This window comes from Sinocyclocheilus anshuiensis, unplaced genomic scaffold, assembly GCF_001515605.1.
Source record: "Sinocyclocheilus anshuiensis isolate Anshui unplaced genomic scaffold, SAMN03320099.WGS_v1.1 scaffold631, whole genome shotgun sequence".
Classification (NCBI taxonomy): Eukaryota; Metazoa; Chordata; class Actinopteri; order Cypriniformes; family Cyprinidae; genus Sinocyclocheilus; species Sinocyclocheilus anshuiensis.
Window position 1 is genome coordinate 448,040 of NW_015548268.1, and position 24,758 is coordinate 472,797.

Genomic DNA, 24,758 nt, shown 5'->3' on the forward strand with positions numbered 1-24,758 from the left:
TGACAGACTTTGGTAAAGCCAGCAAAGCAGAGGCAAACTTTCGGATAGCTCTCTACAAGAAATGACAGAGCAGGGATGGGTTAGTCAGGGTCTGCGCTAGTGCTATTACTGCTCTTCCACGCAGGAAGCCAGCAGTTAGCGGTCTGGTAAATAACGAAACATTGCTAAGTGCTGAGGGAACAAAAGAAGAAAACACTGAAACATTTTCGTAACACAGAGCCATTTAGGTTAAACACGGTTGTGTGTGGGAACAACACAATTCAGCACAGTTATACGACTTCAAAATGGGTGCTAAGTTTCTGGAATATTTACCTGGAACGCTGATCTTTTGGGAGGTTCCTCATCATTTTTGTCCTCGTCTTCCTCCTCTTCCTCACTATCTGTCTCAAATAAGTAATAATTGCCACTTCGGACCACTAAGAGACAACAAATCACACATCACTTTCTATTGAAATCAACACAATATGCATACACACACAGTTTTTTTGACATTGAAAACATTAAAATAATTTTTTTATTTTTGTAATTTTGTATTAATTATTTATTTTAATAAAATAAATATATTTATTTATTTTTTTTGTTATTTTTATTTATTTATATTATTATTTTATTATAAATACACAGAGGAATATGTTATTGTTTAGTCATATTTAATTAAATGTAAATTTTAAAGTAAAAACTGATTGCATATGTTGGTATTTGAGCAAATCTGAGCTCAATCTGAGACATTGTTGAGATCTCTGGGCAGACATATGTGAGATTATTGGTTATTATATATTATATTATTTTTTTCTAGGGAAACACATCTGAGCATCATTTCGCTCTGCATTTGATCAGTACGAAACAGTTGAGACATTAAAGAGATCCCATTTTTCCTTTTCATATGTGAATTTGAGCTGCAATATTCATCTGAATGACATCAGATCAACATTGGCATCTTGTGAAATTAATATAAATAATTTCATTTCAGTTGAAAATTAAATAATGAGCATTCAAAGAGCAGGAGACACTAACTGGACGCATGATCAACCCAAGGCTTCCACCACTGCTTCCTTTTGTCTTTCTTCTTCTCTTTGCTGTTGTCTCCTGTAATGTAGAGAAATGCTTCAGTGAACCCATCACACACTCACACAACACTCTTTAAAACATTAAAACCGTTTCAAAGAGCGCACATTTACTCGGAGCTCTGGTATGCGCGTTTCATGTGTTTTAGATTTGATTGCAACACATTTAACACCGCAGTTAAACGCAGGCGTTTGTTGAATTTACGAACCTTCAGTTCACTGACACTGATGTTGGACTAAAGCGTGTGTTTTGTCAAAGATACAGTCAAATGTGTGTAGGACAACACTGCATTTTTAGTTTTAATTTATGTGAATTAAGTTATTAATGTTTGGATTATTCTCAGGAAGCTGTGCCGTTTGTGTCCCCTTGACTTACTAATATTATAATTAACTGGACACTGAATTATATATATTTTTTTATTATAAATCTATTATTCAATAGATTTGATTGTGTTTATAGTGTAATGAAAAGTATTCAGTTTACAGTGTAATGAAAAATTTCAAAAGTTATGGGTCAGCAAGATTTGTGAATGTTTTTGAAAGAAGACTTTTCTCTTTGCCGAGGCTGCATTTATTTGATCAAAAATACAGTTAAAAACAGTGAAATATTATTAGAATGTAAAACAGCTGTTTTCTATGTGAATATCTGTTAAAATGTAATGTATTTCTGTGATGCGCAGCTGTATTTTCAGCATCATTACTCCAGTCTTCAGTGTCACATGATCTTCAGAAATCATTCTAATATGCTGATTTGCTGCTCAACAAACATTTCTGATTATTATCAATGTTGAACACAGTCGTGCTGCACAATATTTTTGTGGAAACCGTGATGCATTTTATTTTTCAGGATTCACAGATGAACAGAAAGTGCAAAAGAACAGCATTTATTCAAAACACAAATCTTTTATAACTTTATAAATGTATTTACTGTCACTTTTCATCAATTTAATGCATCCTTGCTGAATAAAAGTATTAATTTCTTTCAAAAAAAGAAAAAAATATCACTGGTACTTTGGGCCTGAGATGGGAAAACATGCTATTTTTAAGTTCTAAATGCTCTTATGTAAATATACCTTCATCATCGTCCCCTTCCTCTTTGACGACTGAGTGGCGTTCCCCACTTTCCTGAGCCAGAGACAGCATCCTCTCTTTACCTCTCTTAAACTTCTGCTGTCGGCTTTTGATGCGGTCCATCCTGAGAGAAACAGACAGAGGGAAATGCTTTGCTTTTTTGCTTGAGCTGACCTAATTTAGCTGTTCCCTTGAACACAATCAGAGTCTAATTGAGGATAAAGAGTCTTCATGTCGGGGCTTGTGTGGGTTTGCAGGAAGCACAGAAAACAGCCTCGACTTTGGCAAGCCTGAGATATCCTGCAGATGTGACGGTTACAACTCTACCGCTCTTCTGGAAAACACTGGTTAAGCAGCGGCTCTCAGGTGCTAAACACGCTGGATAAATGATAGGAAACACTGTGACGGAGACAGATAGCTATTTGTCTCATTTGTGTGTGTTCATGCATCAGTCAGTGCATGATTTCATAGGACTGCGTGAAAAGGGAATGCAGCAGTTGGCAGTGAACAATGAAGCATTGTGAGTCTCACACTGAACTCACTGTCTCTTCAGCAGATCCATGGACTTCTTCTCTTCTTCTATTCTGGCTTTAACCACCTTCACAATGGTCGCCTGAAACAACTCCGCTCCTCTGACAGACAAACAAAGAGGAACAGAGACACGAAACACAGTCTGAATACGTATATTTACATATTTACAGTTTGAAATATGAAACAGCTTCAAATGAAGCAGTCAAATGTACTCTTTGTAGTGCTTTTTTATCTACATATTTATTTATCATTTCGTTTGATTCAGAAAGCTGTCATGGTGTCTTTTATTCTGTGACAATTGAGAAGATATTTCTTAGAAATTAAGTTAAAAATAACCAATAACATAATATTAGATGCAGGGTTATTATAGATAACTAAAACTAAAACTGTGACTAAAATTAAAACCGAATAAATTAAAAAAAATATAAAATACTTGAAATAAAATAAACATTAACTGAAAAAAATATTAAAAATGTTTTATTTCAGTTACAACATTTCTCATTGTAATATTGTTTAACTTTTAGTACTAAAATAACAAAAAAATTAATTAAATAAAAATTTATAAAAAATATATACAGACAAAAAAACTAAAAAAAGATAAAAACACAACAAAATTACTAAAACATAAATTAAATGAAAAACTATAATAGTAAATCAAAGGTACTAAAACGACGCTGGTTAGATCATTACATGCAGGCAAACATTAAAAGTGAATGTAAAGCAGACAGCAGTAACCCAGAGCATGTGTGTGTACCTGGAGGCGAGGACCTGAGAGGAACGGATGTCGGCTACGACGTGTAGGAAGTAGTAGCTCATGAAAACTCGCCTCTGCAGCAGGAGAAAGGCGAAGCAGATGCTGTCCCAGATGATCCCGGCCTCGTCACTCGGCAGCTCGCACTGTTTATTTGCGTTCTGCTCCGCTGCGTGAGAATCATCAGAATCTAATCAAGCTCTGCTGGACACTAGAATATTACAGTATTGCTCATTAAAATTAGTTAACTATTAATGCTCATAAAGCTTTTCAGTCATTTTTTACCCATTCTATTAGTGGCTTTTTATAAAAATGGTTTTCTCAATCTGAGCGGTGCAAAACTTTTCTGTAGATATGCAATCTGAACATACAAAAAAAACTAAATATACTTTATTCATCGAGTCTAAGTGAACAGTTCACCCAAAAAATCAGGCCATCAGAGATTTTGAGTTTGTTTCTTCATCAGGTTTGGAGAAATGTAGCATTGCATCAGTGTCTCAGCAATGGATGCTCTGCAGTGAATGGGTGCCGTCAGAATGAGAGTCTGATAAAAACATCACAATAATCCACAAGTAATCCACAGCACTCCAGTCCATCAGTTAACATCTGGAGAAGACAAAAGCTGAAACACATCCAGCATTAAGATGTTTTTAACTAAAATACATTGAGTCTATTATCCATAATAACGCTTCCTCCAGTGAAAAAGTTTTCTGGTTTGAATCAGGAGAGAAATCTGCACAGATCAAGCAGCGTTTAAACAGCTCTAAACACATATGTGGCTGGATTTTGATGTGAGAGACAACAGAAGATGCACTTTTTCACTGGAGGAAGCGTTATTATGGATAATAGACTCAATGTATTTTAGTTAAAAACATCTTAATGCTGGATGTGTTTCAGCTTTTGTCTTCTCCAGATGTTAACTGATGGACTGGAGTGCTGTGGATTACTTGTGGATTATTGTGATGCTTTTATCAGCTGTTTGGACTCTCATTCTGACGGCACCCATTCACTGCAGAGCATCCATTGCTGAGACACTGATGCAATGCTGCATTTCTCCAAATCTGATGAAGAAACAAACTCATCCTAATCTCGGATGACATGAGGATGAGTAGATTCTCAGCAAATTATCATTTTTGGACGAACTATTCCTTTAAAACAGTTTGTATGTTTTATTACCACAATTAATTGTATATTATAAGATGATTACATTCAAATTGTTTTTAATATAATTATTATTTAAAGTTACACGGTATGATTTTGATTGTTTTATATAATACTATCAGAACCTATTTTACAGGAGAATACAGACAATTAAGGTTAATTTTAGCTTAGATAATAGTTAATCAAACACATCTAATAGATCTCAACATGAAAAAGAAAATAAAGGCATAACTTACGTTTTGAATATCCTTTTATAGTGCAAGCCAGACTGAATAACTGGATCAGCCAGCAGTGATTGGCCACCAGCGCTTTAATATATCCACACGCCGCAATCTGAGAGCCGAGAGAACAGAAGCCACAATCACATCCACAACAACCAAAACCATCTCTTTGCTATCTCACATGCTACATGAACCTCTTTAAAAGAGCATACAATTGAGATATTTTCACAGGTGTGCATGTGCTGTGTGTAATTATTAGTCGAATCCCACAAACGCTTCACGTCTTTCACACCCTCTGAATTCAGACCCACAAAAATGCAGAAAAATGTTCTATTAACAGAATTATGTTTTATGTCAGAGACAAAGTTCAAGCTAATTTACAACAGCTTTGAATGAAGTGAACTATGACTGAGTTATAATTGAATTATGAGTGAAGGGATTTATGAGGTACTTACTGAGAGAATGTTTTTCATGGTGATTACGAAGACGTTGTATGCTATGAGGAAGTCCCAGTAATGAAGGATGCTTTTGATTGGCTTCAGTAACAGCTCACCCCCAAAGATCAAGAAGTAGAAGCAGGCGACCAAGTATCCCATGCAGAAGATGCTGATGCGCGTGGTGCCCGTGATGAAGATGATGGTCAGGACGAACCAGAACAGATAGCTGAACATGATCACCTTCAGCATGTCCAAATACGACCTGAAAATGAAGATTGGAGTCGGTGAAAAGTTTTTTTTTTTAAAGAAATCTATACTTTTGTTCATCAAGCGTGCATAAAACTGATCAAAAGTGACAGTAAAGGCATTCATAATGTTGCAGTAGATTTCTATTTCAATTAAACGCTGTTCTTTTGAACTTTCTATTCATCTGTGAATCCTGAAAAATAAAATGTATCACAGTTTCCACAAAAATATTGTGCAGCACAACTGTGTTCAACATTGATAATAATCAGAAATGTTTGTTGAGCAGCAAATCAGCATATTAGAATGATTTCTGAAGATCACGTGACACTGAAGACTGGAGTAATGATGCTGAAAATACAGCTGCGCATCACAGAAATACATTACAGTTTAACAGAGACTCACATAGAAAACAGCTGTTTGAAATTGTAATAATATTTCTAAATGTTACAGTTTTTACTGTATTTTTAATCAAATAAATGAGCAGAAAAGACTTTCAAACACATTAAAAATCGTATTGATCCCAAACCTTTGAATGGTAGTATATGTATCACTATTAGTATTCACATATATTCACTATCATTTTGATCTAGTCAGACTCTTATGAGAGGAAAATATTCAGTCTTTGTCATAAAGTTCAAGAACACTGACCGTAAATAATGCAGTGATATGATGATATAGGAAAGGCCGTTATGAGCCATTTTGGCTAATGACGTTCAACCCCAAACCTTTCTGCATCAAAAGGCACCGTTTCCTCAGAATTAACCCGTAACACATTAGCAGGTTATTTAGATTTACTGGAATCTGCAACTTTAGTAATAAGTATAATGACAAAGAAGTGGAAAAACTGACCGCACAACTCTAATATATGATCAGAGCAGCAGACAGGCGTCATTAAAATCTCCAAATTCCTTCATCACCATCATCATTTCTAATTGTTTGGACTGGCTGAAGCTGGAGAATCACTATAGTTTTTCTACAGCTGATGAATGACATGCTCAAAGATAAATGACCCTGATCTAGAAACACTATTCATCGTCTCGTTTTTCTCTAGCGTAATAAGCAGAGGAAGCTCAGCTGATCCCGAGACCACAAACTAAGATTGCAGGCTTGAAACCTTAGCAATGTAATTACGACTGAAGTGTTTTCTGGGTCAGACAGAGAGAGCAATCAGAGTATAACAGCGTTTTTCTTTGAACTGTTAGTCTGTATCAGCGGTTCTCAACCTTTCTGATTTGAAGCCCCTTCACTGTCCAACACAACATTTGAAAACACCACCATATAGGCTAAGATGTTTTCTCCGGTGTTTATGATAATTATGTAATTCTGCTGCTTGGTTTCAAACTTTTTTTATTAACAGAAACTGTGAGTGTTGAAATAACCACTGGTCTATGTGATGCTGAGGGGAAAACAACAGGAATACAGATCATTCATGCTATTTCTGTTTTAAAATGGACCTTCAAAAGAAGTATTTCAAATGAACAGAGTGACATGAATGGGTCGATATAAAAATGAAATATAAATATGCTAAAGGGTGATGCGCTGAAATTTTGGCAACTGGAAAAATAGTTTTAGAGAGCTGAAATCATTGACAGAAACAGTGACTGTGTAAGTGTTTATTTCATGACACAATGTGGAAAAACTACAGCCAAACATGTCAGCTGTGTGGACACTCGTGCTGGATTAACAACACTGATTTATCGTTTTCTATCGACACTGATATGAATTCTTTTCAAGATCAGTCTTTTAGTCTGTGCTGTTTTCTGTTGATGCGTGAACATCACTAAACTTTATTTGTAGCGCACCTGCCCTCTAATAATCGCAATAAGCTTTATGCTTTGTTACTTTTAATATGAAACAAAGTCTCAGTTTCCAAATTCTGCCAATTTTATCACCAAATTCAAACAATAAATGTGGTTTAAATGTGAGGTGACAGATCGCTGTAGCCTCACATGAACTGATCATCTCTTCCTCTTTACTACTAGTTATAGCACCAAAATAAACATGAATGAACATCACACAGTGTTAAAAAATACAGTCTCATGTAACTGATCAATCAGTGTTTCAACTGCATGTCACATAACATCACATTTACCTCAGAAAAGACATTCAATGTCCAAAAAAAAAAAAAACCTCTAGAGAGAAGCGTTGACAAATATGTGCACTATATAGCATATTCATTATAATTACACTTAACCTGTTGTGTTCATTAATGCATGTTTGAATAAATCTATCATAAAAACAAGTTATTTCAGCCACCATTTAAATGTGCATATTTCAACAAATAATTGGAGTAGAAGCCTAACTCTGTTATTAAAAAGTTGACATAAAAAGTGCCTTATGAGCAACTTAAATGTTTGTACATCTTTGAGTGTTGATTATTAAATCTGTTTGATTAATTAACTGATTATTAAATAAAATGACATGTTTCAGGTTTGGTTTCAGTTTTTGGCAAAATGAAAACTTCAAAAAAATAACAAAAAAATTAAATAGTAATTTAATTAATTCAGTCATGTATTAATTTATTTATACTAATTCTATTAATTTTGGGGAAAGAAATGTTGCAATAATATTAATACAGTTATACAAGAAAACTACTTTAAGTTAAAAAAAGTTCATTTTTGATTTTGGTTATGGTTTTCAGCCAAGTGCATCCTGAATTTTCGTTTCCGTTTTGGCCCAGAATTTTCATTTTGGTGCATCACTAATACTAAATATGCATATGTAAATTAATTTCTTCTAGTCAGTGCTGTTTGTGTCAGATGTTTACCTGCAGTGGATGAAGTCGGGCACAGGGTTGTGCTGGCTGAAGCTGGCAGCGTCCAGGTCTCGACAGATCTCCACATTATCACCCGCCAACAGCTGCACGGCTGCCACATTCTCCTCCTCAAACACACGGCCCTGAATCGACGCGCACAGCAGCAACATGAAGTCATCTGCAGAGAGAGAGAGAAAAGATCGGGCAACGTGATGAGAGAGCGTTAAAGCAGAGCTGGGGAGCGTTAACACAGATTCAACATTACTCACAGAGGAGGAAGAGGGAGTTGGGTTTGGTGTGGAAGTCTGGGAAGTAAAGCCACTTGATGACGTTTGAGTCCATGCTGGAAGACGGCCGTCTCCACGGATAGTCTGAACCAAAGGAGAGATATTGGTGAAATTCAGAAAAACAGTCAAGGGCTATCTTGAAGACAACCAAGAGTGGAATTGCTGTTTTCTTAAAGGAACAGTTCGTCCAAAATGTGAAATTACCTGAAAATCTACTCATCCTCAGGTCATCCGAGATTAGGATGAGTTTGTTTCTTCATCAGATTTGGAGAAATGTAGCACTGCATCAGTGTCTCAGCAATGGATGCTCTGCAGTGAATGGGTGCCGTCAGAATGAGAGTCCAAACAGCTGATAAAAACATCACAATAATCCACAAGTAATCCACACCACTCCAGTCCATCAGTTAACATCTGGAGAAGACAAAACTCACCTGTGCAGGCCGCAGGAGGGATGCCGATGCACATCATGTACTGGAAGGCTAACATGCAGGCCAGAAAGAAGCAATACTTGGACCAGACGTGGGCGATGGCTTTTCTCCTGCGCTGATACATCACCACAATCAGACCGAACGCGTGCAGCATGGCATAGAAATCCATCCGCTGGCCGATCACATTCACCGCTAACAGAAAACAGGTCTGGAGGAGCAACATTCAGCCACGGATTTCAAATTAGGACAATAATGGGTGCATTTGATAGCATCACTATACACAAATTAAAATTCAATATCCATCACGTAACCCTGATCCATTACCTTAACACTCTATTGTGGTTTATCTGTCTCAACAGTGTGTTAGCAATCTGAGCTTCAGATTGTAATCTTTTAGAGACCGTCTCACAGACAGAGAGTAAATCAGTGTCTGTACAAAACCAAAGCTGCCCCTCAAAAGGGAGAACGTGATTTTGCCAAGTAGGACACGTTCATGTTCCTTCAAATCAGCATATTAGAATGATTTCTGAAGATCATGTGACACTGAAGACTGGAGTAATGATGCTGAAAATACAGCTGCGCATCACAGAAATACATTACAGTTTAACAGAGATTCACAGAGAAAACAGCTGTTTGAATTTGCAATAATATTTCATAATTTTTACTGTATTTTTGATCAAATAAACGGAGAGCAGAAGAGACTTCCTTAAAAAACATCATTAACAAAACTCATACTTTTGAATGGTAGTGTATATATTCATTAACAGACATAAAGCTGATATTACCTCAAGACCAAATTTGTAGAAGAAGTAGTTGATGAAATATTTGGCGCAGTTGACGATGCCGTCGTCCAGATGCTGGCGTGTGATGTTGTGAAAGACGGTTCTCGTGACCGGAGGGGTGAGGTTGTTCTTCATCCGGTAGAAATCCTGGTGACGGTAAATGGTCACTTCAAACGCCAAGAGAGCCAGCATCAGTAAGTTATTCTGTGTGCGGAAAATACACAAATAAAGGGATAAGGACAATATTGAGGTTTATGCAGGGTCCGAAATTAACAACCACAAGAGACAAATGCAAGCATAAATCGGCATAATGTACATTTGCCCATGTTGCCAGTGGCTGCTAACTTTATTAGGAGCTGCTGGATAAAATCTTGATTAAATGTTATTTAGAGAACGATACTCCGACCCTTACGGTACAGTCACTTTAGCAAAATTCTAGTGAAATTTTGCAGGCAAAAAGAGTAAATGATCTGTTGTCAATAGTTTAGTAATTTATGAAGCACAGCTCACACAGAAATAATTTTCCAACCGAGCAGCTTTTATAGTTATTACAGTAAAAATTTAAACTAAAACCACAATAATAATAATAACAAATAAAATAAACCTTAACTGAATAAAATAAAATATAACAACCTTTTATTTTAGCTAGTTGCAAAGCAACATTTCACATTTTAATTAAGTCTGCCTTGATGTACTAAAATAAGTAAAACTAAAACTGAAATAAAAATGAATAAAAAACTATACAGACATATTACAAAAACTTTAACTAAAACTAAAATGAAAATGGGTAATATTAAAATAAAAAAGCTGCTTCAAAATATTAACAAAACCTATAATTGTATATGAACCCTCATGTAAAATTCATGATCGCATGGATCAGCACTATTGTAGTATCACTGATTTACTATTATAGTTTTTTATTAATTTAATATTTTATTAATAATGTTTCATTTTAAAATGTTATAAATTTTATAACATAAATATATGCTTTTTCATAAATACATGTCTATATTGTTTTTATTATGTTTTATTTCAGTTTCAGTTTTAGTTATTTTAGTACATCAAGTTAAACTGAATTAAAATGAGAAATGTTGCCTTGGCAACTAGCTGTATATATATATATATATATATATATATAAACTAACTATATTATATCAGTAACGTTTATTTGATGTCAATTAAAAACAAATGTTGTTTCAATGGTTTTTATTCTAGTTTCAAATTCAAATTTTAGTTTTAGTTAACTATAATAATTTTGGTGGCATCACGTGGAATTATTACAAGCCACCAAAATGGTCTTATTTACATTTTTGTGTGTAGTTTTACTGAATTAGCATAAAAATAATCATACAAAAGTCTAAATAATCCCACTGTCCTAGGGATAGAATATATTTTGATTAATAATAAATGAGAATATTTTCTCCGATCACCCAGCACTGGCAGATCACTGTGTTTAGATGCTGAGCACATGTGTTCGTACCCTCAGATTCTCCAGCAGCGGAGAGAACTTCCTGAAGCCGATCCAGTTAGCCGGATCCACCGGGCCGCTGTAGAGCAGAGATCTGGCCATGTCTGAGCGCTCAGCGTCTGTGTAGTTCTCCGGCTGGAGGAGAGAAGCACAGACTCGGTCAGAACCAGAGTGTCTGTGTGTCAGGCATGTGCTGAAGAGCGAGTGAGGACTCACCATACTGCAGCTCCTGGAGTACGAGGACGGGTTGATGGAGGTCAGCTGGTACAGCATCTTACAGACCACGATGACGCAGGTCCAGACGGTGCAGACGCTAGACACCAGCGGTCTGAACTGACTGAAGGGCAGAGCGAAGGCCCAGCTCACCAGGAACACGTAGTTAAACAGAGACACCTGACAGAGACACAGACATGTGGATGAGGAGGATGCAAACCAGCTGATCTGAGATGCTCTAGCGGCTTGAACAATGTGGTCATCTAGGTTTTCACATTTGTGACCCTGCAGCACAAAAGCAGTCTTAAGTCGCTGGGGGATATTTGTAGCAATAGCCAACAATACATTGTATGGGTCAAAATTATCGATTTTTCTTTTATGCCAAAAATCATTAGGATATTAAGTAAAGATCATGTTCCATGAAGATATTTTGTAAATTTCCTACCGTAAATATATCAAAACTTAATTTTTGATTAGTAATATGCATTGCTAAGAACTTCATTTGGACAACTTTAAAGGCGATTTTCTCAATATTTAGATTTTTTTGCACCCTCAGATTCCAGATTTTCAAATAGTTGTATCTCGGCCAAATATTGTCCTATCCTAACAAACCATACATCAACGGAAAGCTTATTTATTCATCTTTCAGATGATGCATAAATCTCAATTTTAAAAAATGTACCCTTATGACTGGTTTTGTGCTCCAGGGTCACATTTTTGGAAATGTTTAGAGAGAGAAAAGTGTTAAAAAATAAACTAAAATTGATAAATAAAAACAAATAAATAAAAAATAAGATAAAATTGATTAAAATTAAAGCATTATTAGATTCAAACAAAAATAAATAATAAATAAATCAAATAATAAATAATAAATGAGCAAATAAATAAAAAGCAACTGAAAACAAAGAAACAGAAGCTAAATAACTGAAGCTAAATATTTTCTAAATAATATTTTAGACACATTTATAATTTTTCACAGTAAAAAATGGTCTTTAAATAAGAAACAATATACAGTAGATGCCATTTAAATTTCAGTGGCGTTATTTTACTATCATTGAGATACTATTATAGGTTTTTTTAATATTTTGAATTAGATTTTTTATTTTTACATTTTCTGCTTTCATGTTAATTTTAGTTAAAGTTTTAGTAAATTTATTGTGTGTTTTGTAATTTTTAGTAGTTTATATATATATATATATATATATATATGTCTAGTGTTTATTCATTTTATTTCAGTTTTAGTTTTAGTTAATTTAGTACATCAAGTTAAACTAAATGGAAATGAGAAATGGCGCCTTGAAAGCTAGCTGAAATACAGTAAGTTAAAGATTTTCTATATGATGTTTTATTTCAAATAACATTTCATATATTTCAAGTAATGAAAATGTTTTTTTTATGGTTTTAGTTTTAGTTAACTATAATAACTTGCTTGAGGATGATTATTTGTGGGTCTGTGGCATTTAAAAGCCTGAAAAACGCTGCCTGTAGTCCATGTAGGTCAGGTGAGCACACAGAGCGCTCTGCTTTAGCTGGCCGGTCCATGAGCGATCATGAAGCTGTGATTGTTCCTCACCTCTCTGACTGAGAGCCAGATGATGTAGGACGAGACGATCTTGATTATGTGAAGCTCCAGCAGCCACCAGATGAAGAGCTGCAGCTTCTGAACACACTCCAGAAACTTCAGGAACAGCACCGTCAGACGCTCCACCACCAGATGCCACTTATTCTTCAGCTCTTCACACGAGAACAACACATGCATCACTCACAAACACTTACAAAGACAATGCCATAAGAGTTCTGGAAGTTCTTTAACTGGACATTAAATATTCAGGAATGACTCTAACTCAGATTAAGATCCAAAAGTGCTACTCTGAAGAACACATCAGTGCTGTTTTTAAAGGGGTCACAGGATGCCCATTTTCCACAAGTTGATATGATTCTTTAGGGTCTTAATGAAACGTCTGTAACATAGTTTGGTTAAACAAAGGCGATTTGCAAAGATTCACTCACTTCTTCTGTAGGTGAAACTGGATCACGAATGATTCGCGCGAATATAGACGCATTTATGTAGATCGGGGGCGCATTCCCTTCAGAAACAAACATAATCTACTGTGTCTTCAGCGGCTCAGATGTCGGGAGTAAATGACGACTGCTATTAAAGTTTTTAGAACACTGTAAAAAATGACCGTGAATTTAACGATAAAAGACTAAAAATGCTACAGTAAAAACCTGTTAAATGGTTAACGGTAAATTCCCCTACTATATACGGTGGATACGGTATTTGACTGTAAATTTAAGTTAAAACCGTAAAACGTTGCTACCATATTTTTTACGGTAAAATTCTGGCAACCACAGCTGTCGTTTTTTTACCGTAAATTTTACAAAAACATTTTTACAGTGTAGATTAAAAAAAAAAAAAACACTGGGTGGATTTTTATCATTATAGGGTGGTTGTGTACACACACTGCCAACACACATTTCAGTTCAAACAACTTGTAAAAGTGCATGTAGCATTATATGACCCCTTTAACTAAAACTATTTGTATTATTTTCGTTAACTGAAATAAAATAAAATACACATAAATATTAGATAAAAAACAAAAAGCACATAACAAAATTACTGAAACTTAAACTAACATTAAAATCAAAACTGAAAATATAAAAATAAAAGCTTATTCAAAATATTAATAAATATTATAATAGTCTTGAAATAATACTAAAATAACTTAATAATACAAACAAAAAGAGGCTCCGCAACCTGAAAATGATGCACCTATATTGTTAAAAAATCAGTTAAAAATAAATTTAAGTATCTCATTTAATAATCCAAACAAAAAGAAACTATGCAATCTGAAAAAGATGCATCTGTATTAATAGTAAGTTAAAATAAGTTAAAACTTGAACAAAATTAGAAATGCTGCCTTGACAACAAATTGAAATAAAATAAGTTTAAGTTGAAGTACGAAAATTACTAAACATTTAAATTAAATAAATAAACTAAAGCTGAAATAACAAAACAAAAAAATTACAAAAATGACAAAAAAGCAAATAAAATGAAAACATCTAAAAAAAACAAAATAATAAAATAAAAGCTAATTCAAATTAATAAATAATAATAGTACAGAAATAATACTAAAACAACTTAATAATGTGAACAAAAATAAGCTCCACAACCTGAAAAAGATGCACTTATATTGTTAAAAATAAGTTAAAACTTGAACGAAATTAGAAATGTTGCCTTGGCAAGTAACTGAAATAAAGTCAGTTTAAGTTGAATGCTAAAATAATGCTAACACTTTACAATAAGGTGCCATTAGTTAATGTTAATGTATTAACTAACATGAACAATACATTTATTACAGTATTTGTTAATCCTTGTTAATGTGAGTTAATGAAAATACAGTCGTTCATTGTTAGTTCATGTTAATTCACAGTGCATTAACTAATGTTAACAAGCACAACTTTTGATTTTAATAATGCATTAGTAAATGTTGAAATTAACATTAACTAAGATTAATGAATGCTGTAGAAGTATTGTTCATGCTTAGTTCATGTTAACTAATCAACCCAATTGTAAAGTGTTACCAAAAGAATTAAAGTTAAATAAAAACATAATAAAGCTAAATAGAATATAAAAACTTTACAAAAATGACTAAAATGACTAAAACTCACACTTAAAATAAAATCTAAACTGAAAAAAACAAAAATGAAAGCTAACTCAAAATCTTAATAAATATTAAACTAGTACTGAAATAATGCTAAAATAACACTGTGCAGAAAACACATCAGCTGATTCTGTGCAGAGCAACACTTACAGAGCCGTTTGTCAACATTACGACGCTCACACAGCCGATAATGCGTAAAATATCTCAAATCTCAAAACAGTCATAAAACACAGCCACCCATCGATGAGTCACAGCGACATGTTTATGAAATACATAAAGCAACAGTTTAGGAAAGCAAAGTTTGACTCGCAGCTGTTCTGTGGTGCACAATAAATACGGTGTAAAACTCACTTAATAACACTAACAAGAAGCTACACAACCTGTACTGTTACAAATAGTTAATAAGCCCTCAAATCTCTATCTCAGAGAATCGCTTGGAAATCAAATGCACTGAAGACTTTAAAGGTGACATATTATGCCCCTTTTTACAATATGTAATATAAGTCTCTGATGTCCTCAGAATGTGTCTGTGAAGTTTCAGCTCAAAATACTCCACAGATCATTTATTATATCATTTTGAAAATGCCTATTTTGAGTGGAAGCAGAAACACGCTGTTTTTCGGGCCTGTGTCTTTAAATGCAAATGAGCTGCTGCTCCCCGCCCCCTTTTCCAGAATAGAGCTGCGCCATTACAGCTCAGACCTGCTCCTGGAAAAGTCAGATTTTCATGATATGTCACCTTTAACAGTTTAGAGGCATTTACACATGAAACAAGTCTAGACGCTTTTATTCTGGTCTCCAGCGGGCCAATAAAAGACTCTTCTAGTTGTATCGCTCCAATATGAATTCAGATTTGTATAGAGCGTCTCATTCAAGCAGGATATAAAAAATATTGATTTGGTCTTGTAATTGAATTTATTATGCTTGAATGATGCACCGTAATTCAGACGATAGCATCTGCAAGGATATGATCCGGGTTTATTGCATTACTCTTGAATGAATATGAATGGGAACAAAATGGTGTTTATTTTCTTATTTTAAATGTACTTTGATTTCCAACCTTCTGTCTTAGTTTACATCTGAGCAGAGATGAAATATGACACACTGGAGTTCTGTTTGATGGAGAGAGAGAGAGAAAACACCTTTATTTACTACAGACTAATTTATTATTTTTTTCTCAAATTATATGTATGCTTTGTTCAAACCTTAAATTTTGAAAACAATATATATTTTTCCTAAAGAAACAAACAATCAAACAAACAAAAATATTATTATAAATAATTATATAAATTAATAACTATTTTCTTTAGACAAAATGTTGCTAAATGAAGGTCAATATCATACTTTTTTACTTTTTACAAAGTAATTTCACCATAAACAACATGTACATTTAATAATAATAATAATGTCTGATTTGTTACAACCAAAGTTATTCTCTTTTTTTTGTCAAATTTATATATTTTTTCAAACTTTCTGATTTTGATACATTTTGATTTAATATTAATCAACCATTTTTATTTTCCTAAAGACATACATTCATACAAAGTAGAGATATTATTTATTATACAGGCAATGTTTACATAAGCCAAAATGTTATGTAGTACAAATTAATTTCACCAAAAACAAAAGCACAATTAGCTATAATTTTCATTTAATATAAAACTAAAAACATTTCGTTAGTCACCGTTTCATTCAGTTTGCTTGCTACAAACAGACAACCTTGAAATTATTTATTGTGATGCCTTTTTTTTCTTTTTTTTTTTAAATATACATCATATTTTCTGTTGTGTAAATAAAATAAATAAATAAAACAGCAGAAATGAATGAATAAAATAAGTTCTTTTCGAAATAACTATTTTATATCAAAATTGTTTCTTTTAATTCTTTCTATCGAAGCATTATTTGCTTTTAGAGAAACTCAACAAAACCAGTTTATAACCGGAAACCATGATTTTCAATTAGAGCAACATAAAAGTGTAATTTAAGAAAGTTACGGTGGTTTCAGATCTACCTGAACCCCGGTCCGGCTCAGGATCGGCTGTCATCGAGCAGCTGAAGTGTGGCTCAGAGACCTCCTCTTCCTCCCTCTGTTTAACATCATCCTCCTCTTCCTCCAGATCTACTCTCTCCTCAGTCTCCTCCTCGTTTATGGAGTCCAGCGAAGGTTTGATCATGGAAATATCCACCAGACTGCCATCCAGATGAACGAGCCTGACAACGAAAGAAACTCTCACTCATGATGAGACAGCTCACTCATTCTACCAATTAAAAACTGAATGGAAAAATCTAAAGTATTAAACATTAGCCAGTGTTGAGTTAAAGATCTATATTTTAACGTCCATCTGACTTTCTCATGTTTTCTGGTTTTACAGCACTGAATCACATACTTCATTTGCATTTGGTTTCCCACTAATTAAAAAAAAAAACAACAAAAACAAAAACAGATCTCTTCAAACTCATCTATGATAATTAATACATTATATTATCATCATTTTGTTACAATTATTATAATATTTAAATTACTTATGTTTTGATTTTATCAGCATTAACAACAACAACAACATCTATAATAATAATAATAAAACTTAAAAAAAATATTTCAGAAATGATGCTTTGGGAACGAACTGAAATAAAATAATTTCAAGTTAAAGTACTTGCATTTCTAAAAAAAAAAGCTAAAGAAAAATGTCAAAAATATTTAAAAAATGACAAAAAAGCATATAATAAAATTACTAAAACTAAAAAAAAAAAAACTAATCCAAAATATTAATAAATATTATAATAGCAGAGAAATAGTATTAAAATAACTTTTATTATTTTACTTTAGCTCCACAACCTGAAAAAGATGCACCTGTATTGTTAAAGATATGTTTAAAATAAAGTAGCTCATTTAATAATGCAAACAAAAAGAAACTATGCAACCTGAAAAAGATGCACTTGTGTTATGCACCTAGTTATGATTATATTCCCATTAATAATAACAACAAAATATTAATAACAACTATTAATAACTAACAACCATTATTATTATTATTACTATTGAAGAATGGGATCAAAATTGAGCCTTTTGGTCATCAGATGACACGCACATGATCAGAAACGTCAAGCATGCCAGTGCCAGGATTATTTTATTTTCTCCAAGGAAATCCTGTCAGAAAACCTGATGGAGTCTCAAACTTGGGAGAAGATTTTTTTTTCATTAAAAAAATGAGCCCTAACATAAAGCTTCCAGCTTCGCAGGAATGCCTTATAAACAACACTGTTCATTTCCTGGAGTCAGAGTCTAGAACTCTGTTTTTGGAAAAGGCTGTCAGCTCACAAGCTCTTAGAGACCGTGCGGTGCATCCTGAAGCTGGTGAATACTTTGATCGTGTGCTTTAAACAACCGCCGCTGTACCTGGAGATAGTGCTCTTCTGTTTGTCGGCCACAGATTTGATGTCGGTGAGCTCAAGGAAGCGCTCGTGGAAATAGTGCAGATGCAGGATGCACACCAGCAGGAACGAGGTGGGAATGAAGATCCGCGTGAACAGAGCAGGAACCGAGAACTTCTCCAGACCCAGATCTTCCAGCCTGCACAGAAGAGGAGCTCACCTATCACACCACAACACCTGTCATACTGTACATAAGTAGAGTCGTCTCAAATGCATACTTCTCTCTGCTCATGCCAGTCATGTTGGACCACACGCTTATAGAGGACTCAAACTGGAACGTGTAGACCAGGATGAGCACCAGCATGGTGTAAACCACCACGGACATCCAGAAATACTTCAGCATCCAGCGCCACCTCTCATAGTGCAGCTGGAACAGAGTCGCACAACACATCAGCGGACTGTAGACAGACATCTGACAAACACAACAGTAGATGAACGGGGCGAACTACGGAAGCCCATTCCATCGCAGAATAAGGCAAATGCAACTTTTTATCTCACGATTCCGACTTACTTTCTCGTTATTCTGAGACTGAATGTCTTCATAAACGTTTTTACGGTATCTCACAATTCTGACTTTTTTCTCAGATTTCTGAATTCACATCTTGCATTATTTTTTCGCCTCAGAATAAAAAATTAAAAGGTTTTTTGCTTTTTCTTGCAATTGCAAGTTTATATCTTGTTATATATGTCACAATTCAAGCTTTTATTCCCTCGCAGTTCTGAGTTTATATCTCTCAATTGTTTTCTCACAATTATTTTGTCTGATATAAAGTCTAATATAAACTTTCTCACAATTCTGCCTTTTTTGCAATGCAGTTTTTTACATGTTTATATCTCACAAATATGACTTTTCTTCTCAGAACTGTGAGTTTATATCTCTCAATTCTGCATTTATATATTGCAATTATATATTTTTTTGCTTTAGAACTGCAAGAAAAAAGTCTGAATTTCCTTTGTTATCCTGTGGCATAAACAAACAAAATAAATAAATAAATAAATAAATGAAAATATACAAAAATAAAACAAACAAATGGATAACAAACAAACAAAAACAAATGACTGATAAACCACAAAACAAAGAAAATAAAACAACAAACGGATAATAAACAAATTACAAAAAAACACAAAAAAGATGAGATACAAACCAAAAACAAACAAACAGATGATAAACAAACCAACTGACAGTACACAAAGCACAGAGACAAACAAACTGCACATGAATTATTGTCTAATAATTTCCTTACTATCAACAACACATAAACGTATGTTATTTGTTAAAATTGAAGTGATATCAAGAGGCTGTTGTCAGAGTTATCAGAGCTACAGAGCACAACACAAACCTGATAAAGTGCCACGCAAAAGAGAAACATCATCATGTAAATGATCTTGTACATGACGATGCGTCCCTCAAAGCTCACGAAGAAGAACATTCCTCCACAGATGTAGATCCAGTATTAGGGCTGTCAAAACACATTCTGTGGATAATATCACCATAGTTTTAGTTAACTCAACCTTAAGTCTGCACCAAGTTCCCAGGTGAAAAGGTTTAGCGCATCAAAATGTTTACCAATATAGCTGATAGAAATGCTGATTATACATTTGTTTTTTGTTTTTTTGGGGGTTGTTTAACTTTACTAGTTCTAAAAAAAACATTCAAGATGCTCTAAAAGATTCAAGCGTTTTTGTACTTTGATTCAAGAGTTACAGTAAATACACAAATGAAATGTTTCGAACTGCATCTGTTTCTGAAAACAATTCAGCACTGATTGATTTGATGTTATTGATATTTTCAAAGCTGTTATTGCAATTTTCAATGTGCTGCTCTCATTTCTAACTGGTAACCTCTTGAAAATCTGAAAATGGAATATTTGAAAAAAATTATATCAAATTTTTAGATATAATAAATTATATTTCGCAATATTAAATTGTTTGTGAAATGTGTCAGCAGTAAGCTGGCCTCTCTGTTTGAGGATATCTGTGATGCGAAAGATAAAATATTTGCAATATACACACTATTTTTATGGAAACAGCTTTTGCAATACACCAAAACTTATGTGACAATGCATACTATTTTATCTGTGAAATGTCAACTGGATGGAAACAGCAAATTTCGCAACCTTTTGCATGCATTTTAACTTTGCAAAAGGGAAAAATTGAATGGAAACCGAACCAGATACTAGTTTTAATTAATAGCTTGAATTGGTTTTTATTTTTCCATTTTCTTTTTAGTTTTAGTTAAAAGTTTTAGTAATTTTGTTGTAATTTTTATATATCTATAAAGTTTTTTATTAATTTTTATTTCAGTTTTAGTTATTTTAGAATCAAGTTAAAATAAATGAAAATACAAATGTTGCCTAGCTGAAATAAAACAAGTTTAAATTCTCTGATTTGATGTTTTTTATGGTCTTAGTTACATCGGTAAAGGAGCTGTTTCTGTACAGGTGGACTGACCGGTTGTGTGTCCCTCCACTTTGACGTCAGACAGCTGTGTTTCATCCGTCTGTCTCTCTCTCCTCTCAGTCAGAAACTGCCTCAACAGCAGCCAGAAACTGAGGAGACACAAGGTCTGCACAAACACACACAAACACACTGTACATTATTCAAGCCAAACAATTCATTCACAAGAGGATGTGTGTGTGATCAGTGCCTAAAACTGCTTTAATCAGGGTCAAATCCCTGTGGAGCAGTTCTTCAGTGATTTTAGCAGCAAATACATATCGTAAAATACACTAATCTTCAATAAATAATCAACTGTACTACTACCAATCATCACAATAAACTACTCTTCCAACAGGTATTGCACTGTGTCCTAATCAATCACAATCACAGCCAATCAGAACACAGTGTGGCTCATCCAATCAACATCTTTTTTATAAGTTATTTAAACACATTAATACATAGACAACAGGGCTGGGTGATGTGGCCAAAAATATTAGAACTTTTTTTTTTTTTTAGCTTTAATGGGGAAGGATATTTATTTATTTATTCCCTTTTTTTTTTTTTTCTGGATTCTGTGTTTCATGATCTAATACAAATTTATCATCAAAAATGAATTGTGAATTAATGAATTAATAAAACTTAAAAAATTAAATAAATATTATATATATATATATATATATATATATATATGTATATATATATAAATATATTTTATATTAAATATAAAAAGTAATTTAATAAAAATTTTAAAATGAATTTACAACAAAACATTGCATTTTTATTTATTTAAATACTTTCCGTACCCACTGTATATGTATATATATATATATATATATATATATATATATATATGTATATATATATAAATATATTTTATATTAAATATAAAAAGTAATTTAATAAAAATTTTAAAATGAATTTACAACAAAACATTGCATTTTTATTTATTTATTAATATATTATCTTGGTTGTATGATATTCCTTAAAATATTATTATTATTACTACTGCTACTACTTTGATAATTATATTTTAGTATACAATAGTAATATATGTCAGTCATAATTTCTTCAAGTTAAACCAGACTTTTATTTTGACGGGTTGTCGTGAAGGTCTTTCAGTTTTACTTTCAGTTTCAGTGGGTATTCGGCGGCATTTCTTTATTTCTGCTGTGTGATTACTCCATATCGACTAAAAATGTCCCAAGCTTATCATTTTATCACAATATGATATCGTTTATCGCCCAGCTCTAGTAGACACATATAAACACACGGCCTCACTTTAGATCCCAGTTCCCGGAAAGGCACTTCTTTCTTCAGGAAGAGCCCAGGAACGGGCTGCAGCGACTCGAAGCTCCAGATGTACTGCAGGATGATGAGCAAGTTCCCATAAAACACCATGAACGGAGAGGTGATCATGGAGTATTTCCTCCGGTCCCTCACCATCCACAGAATACAGGACCAGATGAGGAAGACGAAGGTCAGCCAGCTCACGTACGTGATGCTCCAAGCCTGGACGGACCGTCAGGAAAAGAAAAGATAACCAATGTTCACACAAGACTTCAATGTCAAGAATTGAATGTCTTTAAATGAATGTCCTTTGCACTGAACCGGCTGCTGAAAGCAAGGACAGTGAAGCAGGACTCACCATCATTGCGATGAGAGCACAGATGTAGCTCTGCTTCATGATGAACCTGAAGGCCTTGACCGCCGCGTTCACACGAATGACACCGAACGGCCGGGGAACCTCGGGAAGCTCAACATACGTCGAGTCAATCTTGTAAACGCCGCAGTCGATTTTCTCTGAAAAAGAAGCGTGTATTTTAGGGTGGGATTCTGTGAATCATCTAATATCTCAGCCCTCGAGCATGAATGGAGGTTCCATTCATGTGTCTATCTGGAACATTCAGACTGAATTTCCAAGAACTGAAAAAACAAACATCCTGAAATGTATGGGGAATATCTAGGGAACGGGGGTGTGAATGGGAATACTGTGAGACTGTGCACTGTGTTTGGTAGAAAAACTAATAATAACAAGTAATAAACAAGTAATTTGCACCTAAATCTTAATCGGTAGTTTAATCTTGTTTTCCAGTAAATATATGAAAACATGAATATGAATATACACTACCGGTTAAAAGTTTGGGATCAGAATGATTTTTAATGTTTTTTACAGGAGTCTCTTCTGCTCATCAAGGCTGCATTTATTTGATCAAAAATACAGGAAAAAATGTAATATTGTGAAATATTATTATGATGTAAAATAACGTTTTTCTATTTTAATATACATTAAACTGTAATTTATTCCTGTGATGTGCAGCTGTATTTTCAGTCAGGAAGGGGGCCAACACTTTTTCACACCACTGTACATACATACTAATTTTGTCTTGTTTTCCAGTAAATATATCTAAATGTCCCTAAACCAGATAGACTTCACAAGCAAAACTGTGCAAGATACTGTTTAAAACAATCACAAAACAAGTTACAAGTTTAGTTATATAGAGATACAATATATTAATATGATTATAATATATAGATTATATAATATAAACTTAGAATGATTCTATATTCATGTAGAAAATGAATAATACAAATAATAATCATAATCACAATAATATATATATATACTGTATATATATATATACACACACACACACACAGAAAAGTCTTTGCAATTATATGCCATTTTGCATCTGATGCAAATTTAATGATTTATTTATTTTATTATTACTTTTTTTCTTTCTTGGATCAACACTGCTTATTGTGAAAATGAGTTTTTGCAAGTTGCTGAACCGACTTGTATTTGGAATATCATAAAGGCAAATGATTTAGCTTTTAAAAGTCTGTCAGCAAATAAGACTTTTCTTTCTTTCTTGAAACCATTGAGCTGAACTGTTTTGGACTGCAGCACATCTGTTCAGTTCACTTACGCGCATCAGACTCGGCTCTGTAATGAGGGGTAGAGTAGAGCTCCACAGACCTCGGGCCGTTCTCCTGAGCGACTGACGTGAAGTCCAGCGAGGCTCCGTTTGACGTCACGATCAACACCTGAGACAGAGTACAGTCACAGTATTCACACTGCTGTCACTTCTGACTTCATCTGTGATGCTCACTAATGAAAGCTGATCTGAAACACAGACCTCGGGTGTGCTGTGGCCATCTTGTGTGGTGAGCAGCTGAAAATGATGCAAAAGAACAACTCAGGACGACTCTTTCTCCATAAATCACATCTCCAAAACAAGTCAGAGAAAATATATAAGCGGTAAGTGCATGTTTGCTACACAAACAATCATTTTTAATGCTTAAATGGAGGAAGATTGTATTAGTCTAAGTGATTATAAAATAATGATAGTGATGCACAGAAATAAAAATTCTGGGCCAAAATCAAAACTGAAAATTCAGGATGCACTTGGCCGAAAACTGCAACATACTTTTTAAAACTTATAAAAAAATAAAAAAAATAATAAAAAAAAAAAATATATATATATAAGTATAATAACATGTATTAATATCATTGCAATATCAAAAGTCAATACTAAAATTTATATTTTCATGTCGCTAAAAACTGAAACCAAAAATAAATTGCATTTAATAATAAATTAATGAATCAAATGTATTTCATAATCAACAAGTTGTACAAACATTTAAATTGCACATAAGACTGTTTTGAAAACTTTTTAATAATAGAATCATGTTATTAAACATAATCTAATTTGTTGTTGAAATATAAACATCTAAAGGGTGGCCTTATATATACAGTGGGTACGGAAAGTATTCAGACCCCCTTAAATTTTTCACTCTGTTATATTG

At 33.6% G+C, this 24,758-nt stretch overlaps 1 protein-coding gene across 1 annotated transcript in view; it reads right to left on the minus strand.

The window, feature by feature from the left end:
* Positions 1-24,758, minus strand: part of LOC107655677 (piezo-type mechanosensitive ion channel component 2-like) — a 96,362-nt gene that overhangs the window by 21,259 nt on the left and 50,345 nt on the right. The window contains exons 8-30 of the mRNA XM_016443247.1: positions 24,089-24,147; positions 23,879-23,996; positions 22,597-22,751; positions 22,230-22,460; positions 20,964-21,078; positions 19,853-19,968; positions 18,731-18,879; positions 18,478-18,651; positions 17,092-17,291; positions 12,989-13,149; positions 11,419-11,595; positions 11,215-11,337; positions 9,738-9,938; positions 8,956-9,160; positions 8,507-8,608; positions 8,250-8,415; positions 5,255-5,498; positions 4,815-4,911; positions 3,421-3,586; positions 2,678-2,767; positions 2,138-2,259; positions 1,015-1,086; positions 313-416 (exon numbers count right to left, since the gene is read on the minus strand). Of these exons, the coding sequence (XP_016298733.1) occupies positions 313-416; positions 1,015-1,086; positions 2,138-2,259; positions 2,678-2,767; positions 3,421-3,586; positions 4,815-4,911; positions 5,255-5,498; positions 8,250-8,415; positions 8,507-8,608; positions 8,956-9,160; positions 9,738-9,938; positions 11,215-11,337; positions 11,419-11,595; positions 12,989-13,149; positions 17,092-17,291; positions 18,478-18,651; positions 18,731-18,879; positions 19,853-19,968; positions 20,964-21,078; positions 22,230-22,460; positions 22,597-22,751; positions 23,879-23,996; positions 24,089-24,147 (3,347 nt within the window). The remainder of the gene's footprint in view (positions 1-312; positions 417-1,014; positions 1,087-2,137; positions 2,260-2,677; positions 2,768-3,420; positions 3,587-4,814; positions 4,912-5,254; positions 5,499-8,249; positions 8,416-8,506; positions 8,609-8,955; positions 9,161-9,737; positions 9,939-11,214; positions 11,338-11,418; positions 11,596-12,988; positions 13,150-17,091; positions 17,292-18,477; positions 18,652-18,730; positions 18,880-19,852; positions 19,969-20,963; positions 21,079-22,229; positions 22,461-22,596; positions 22,752-23,878; positions 23,997-24,088; positions 24,148-24,758) is intronic.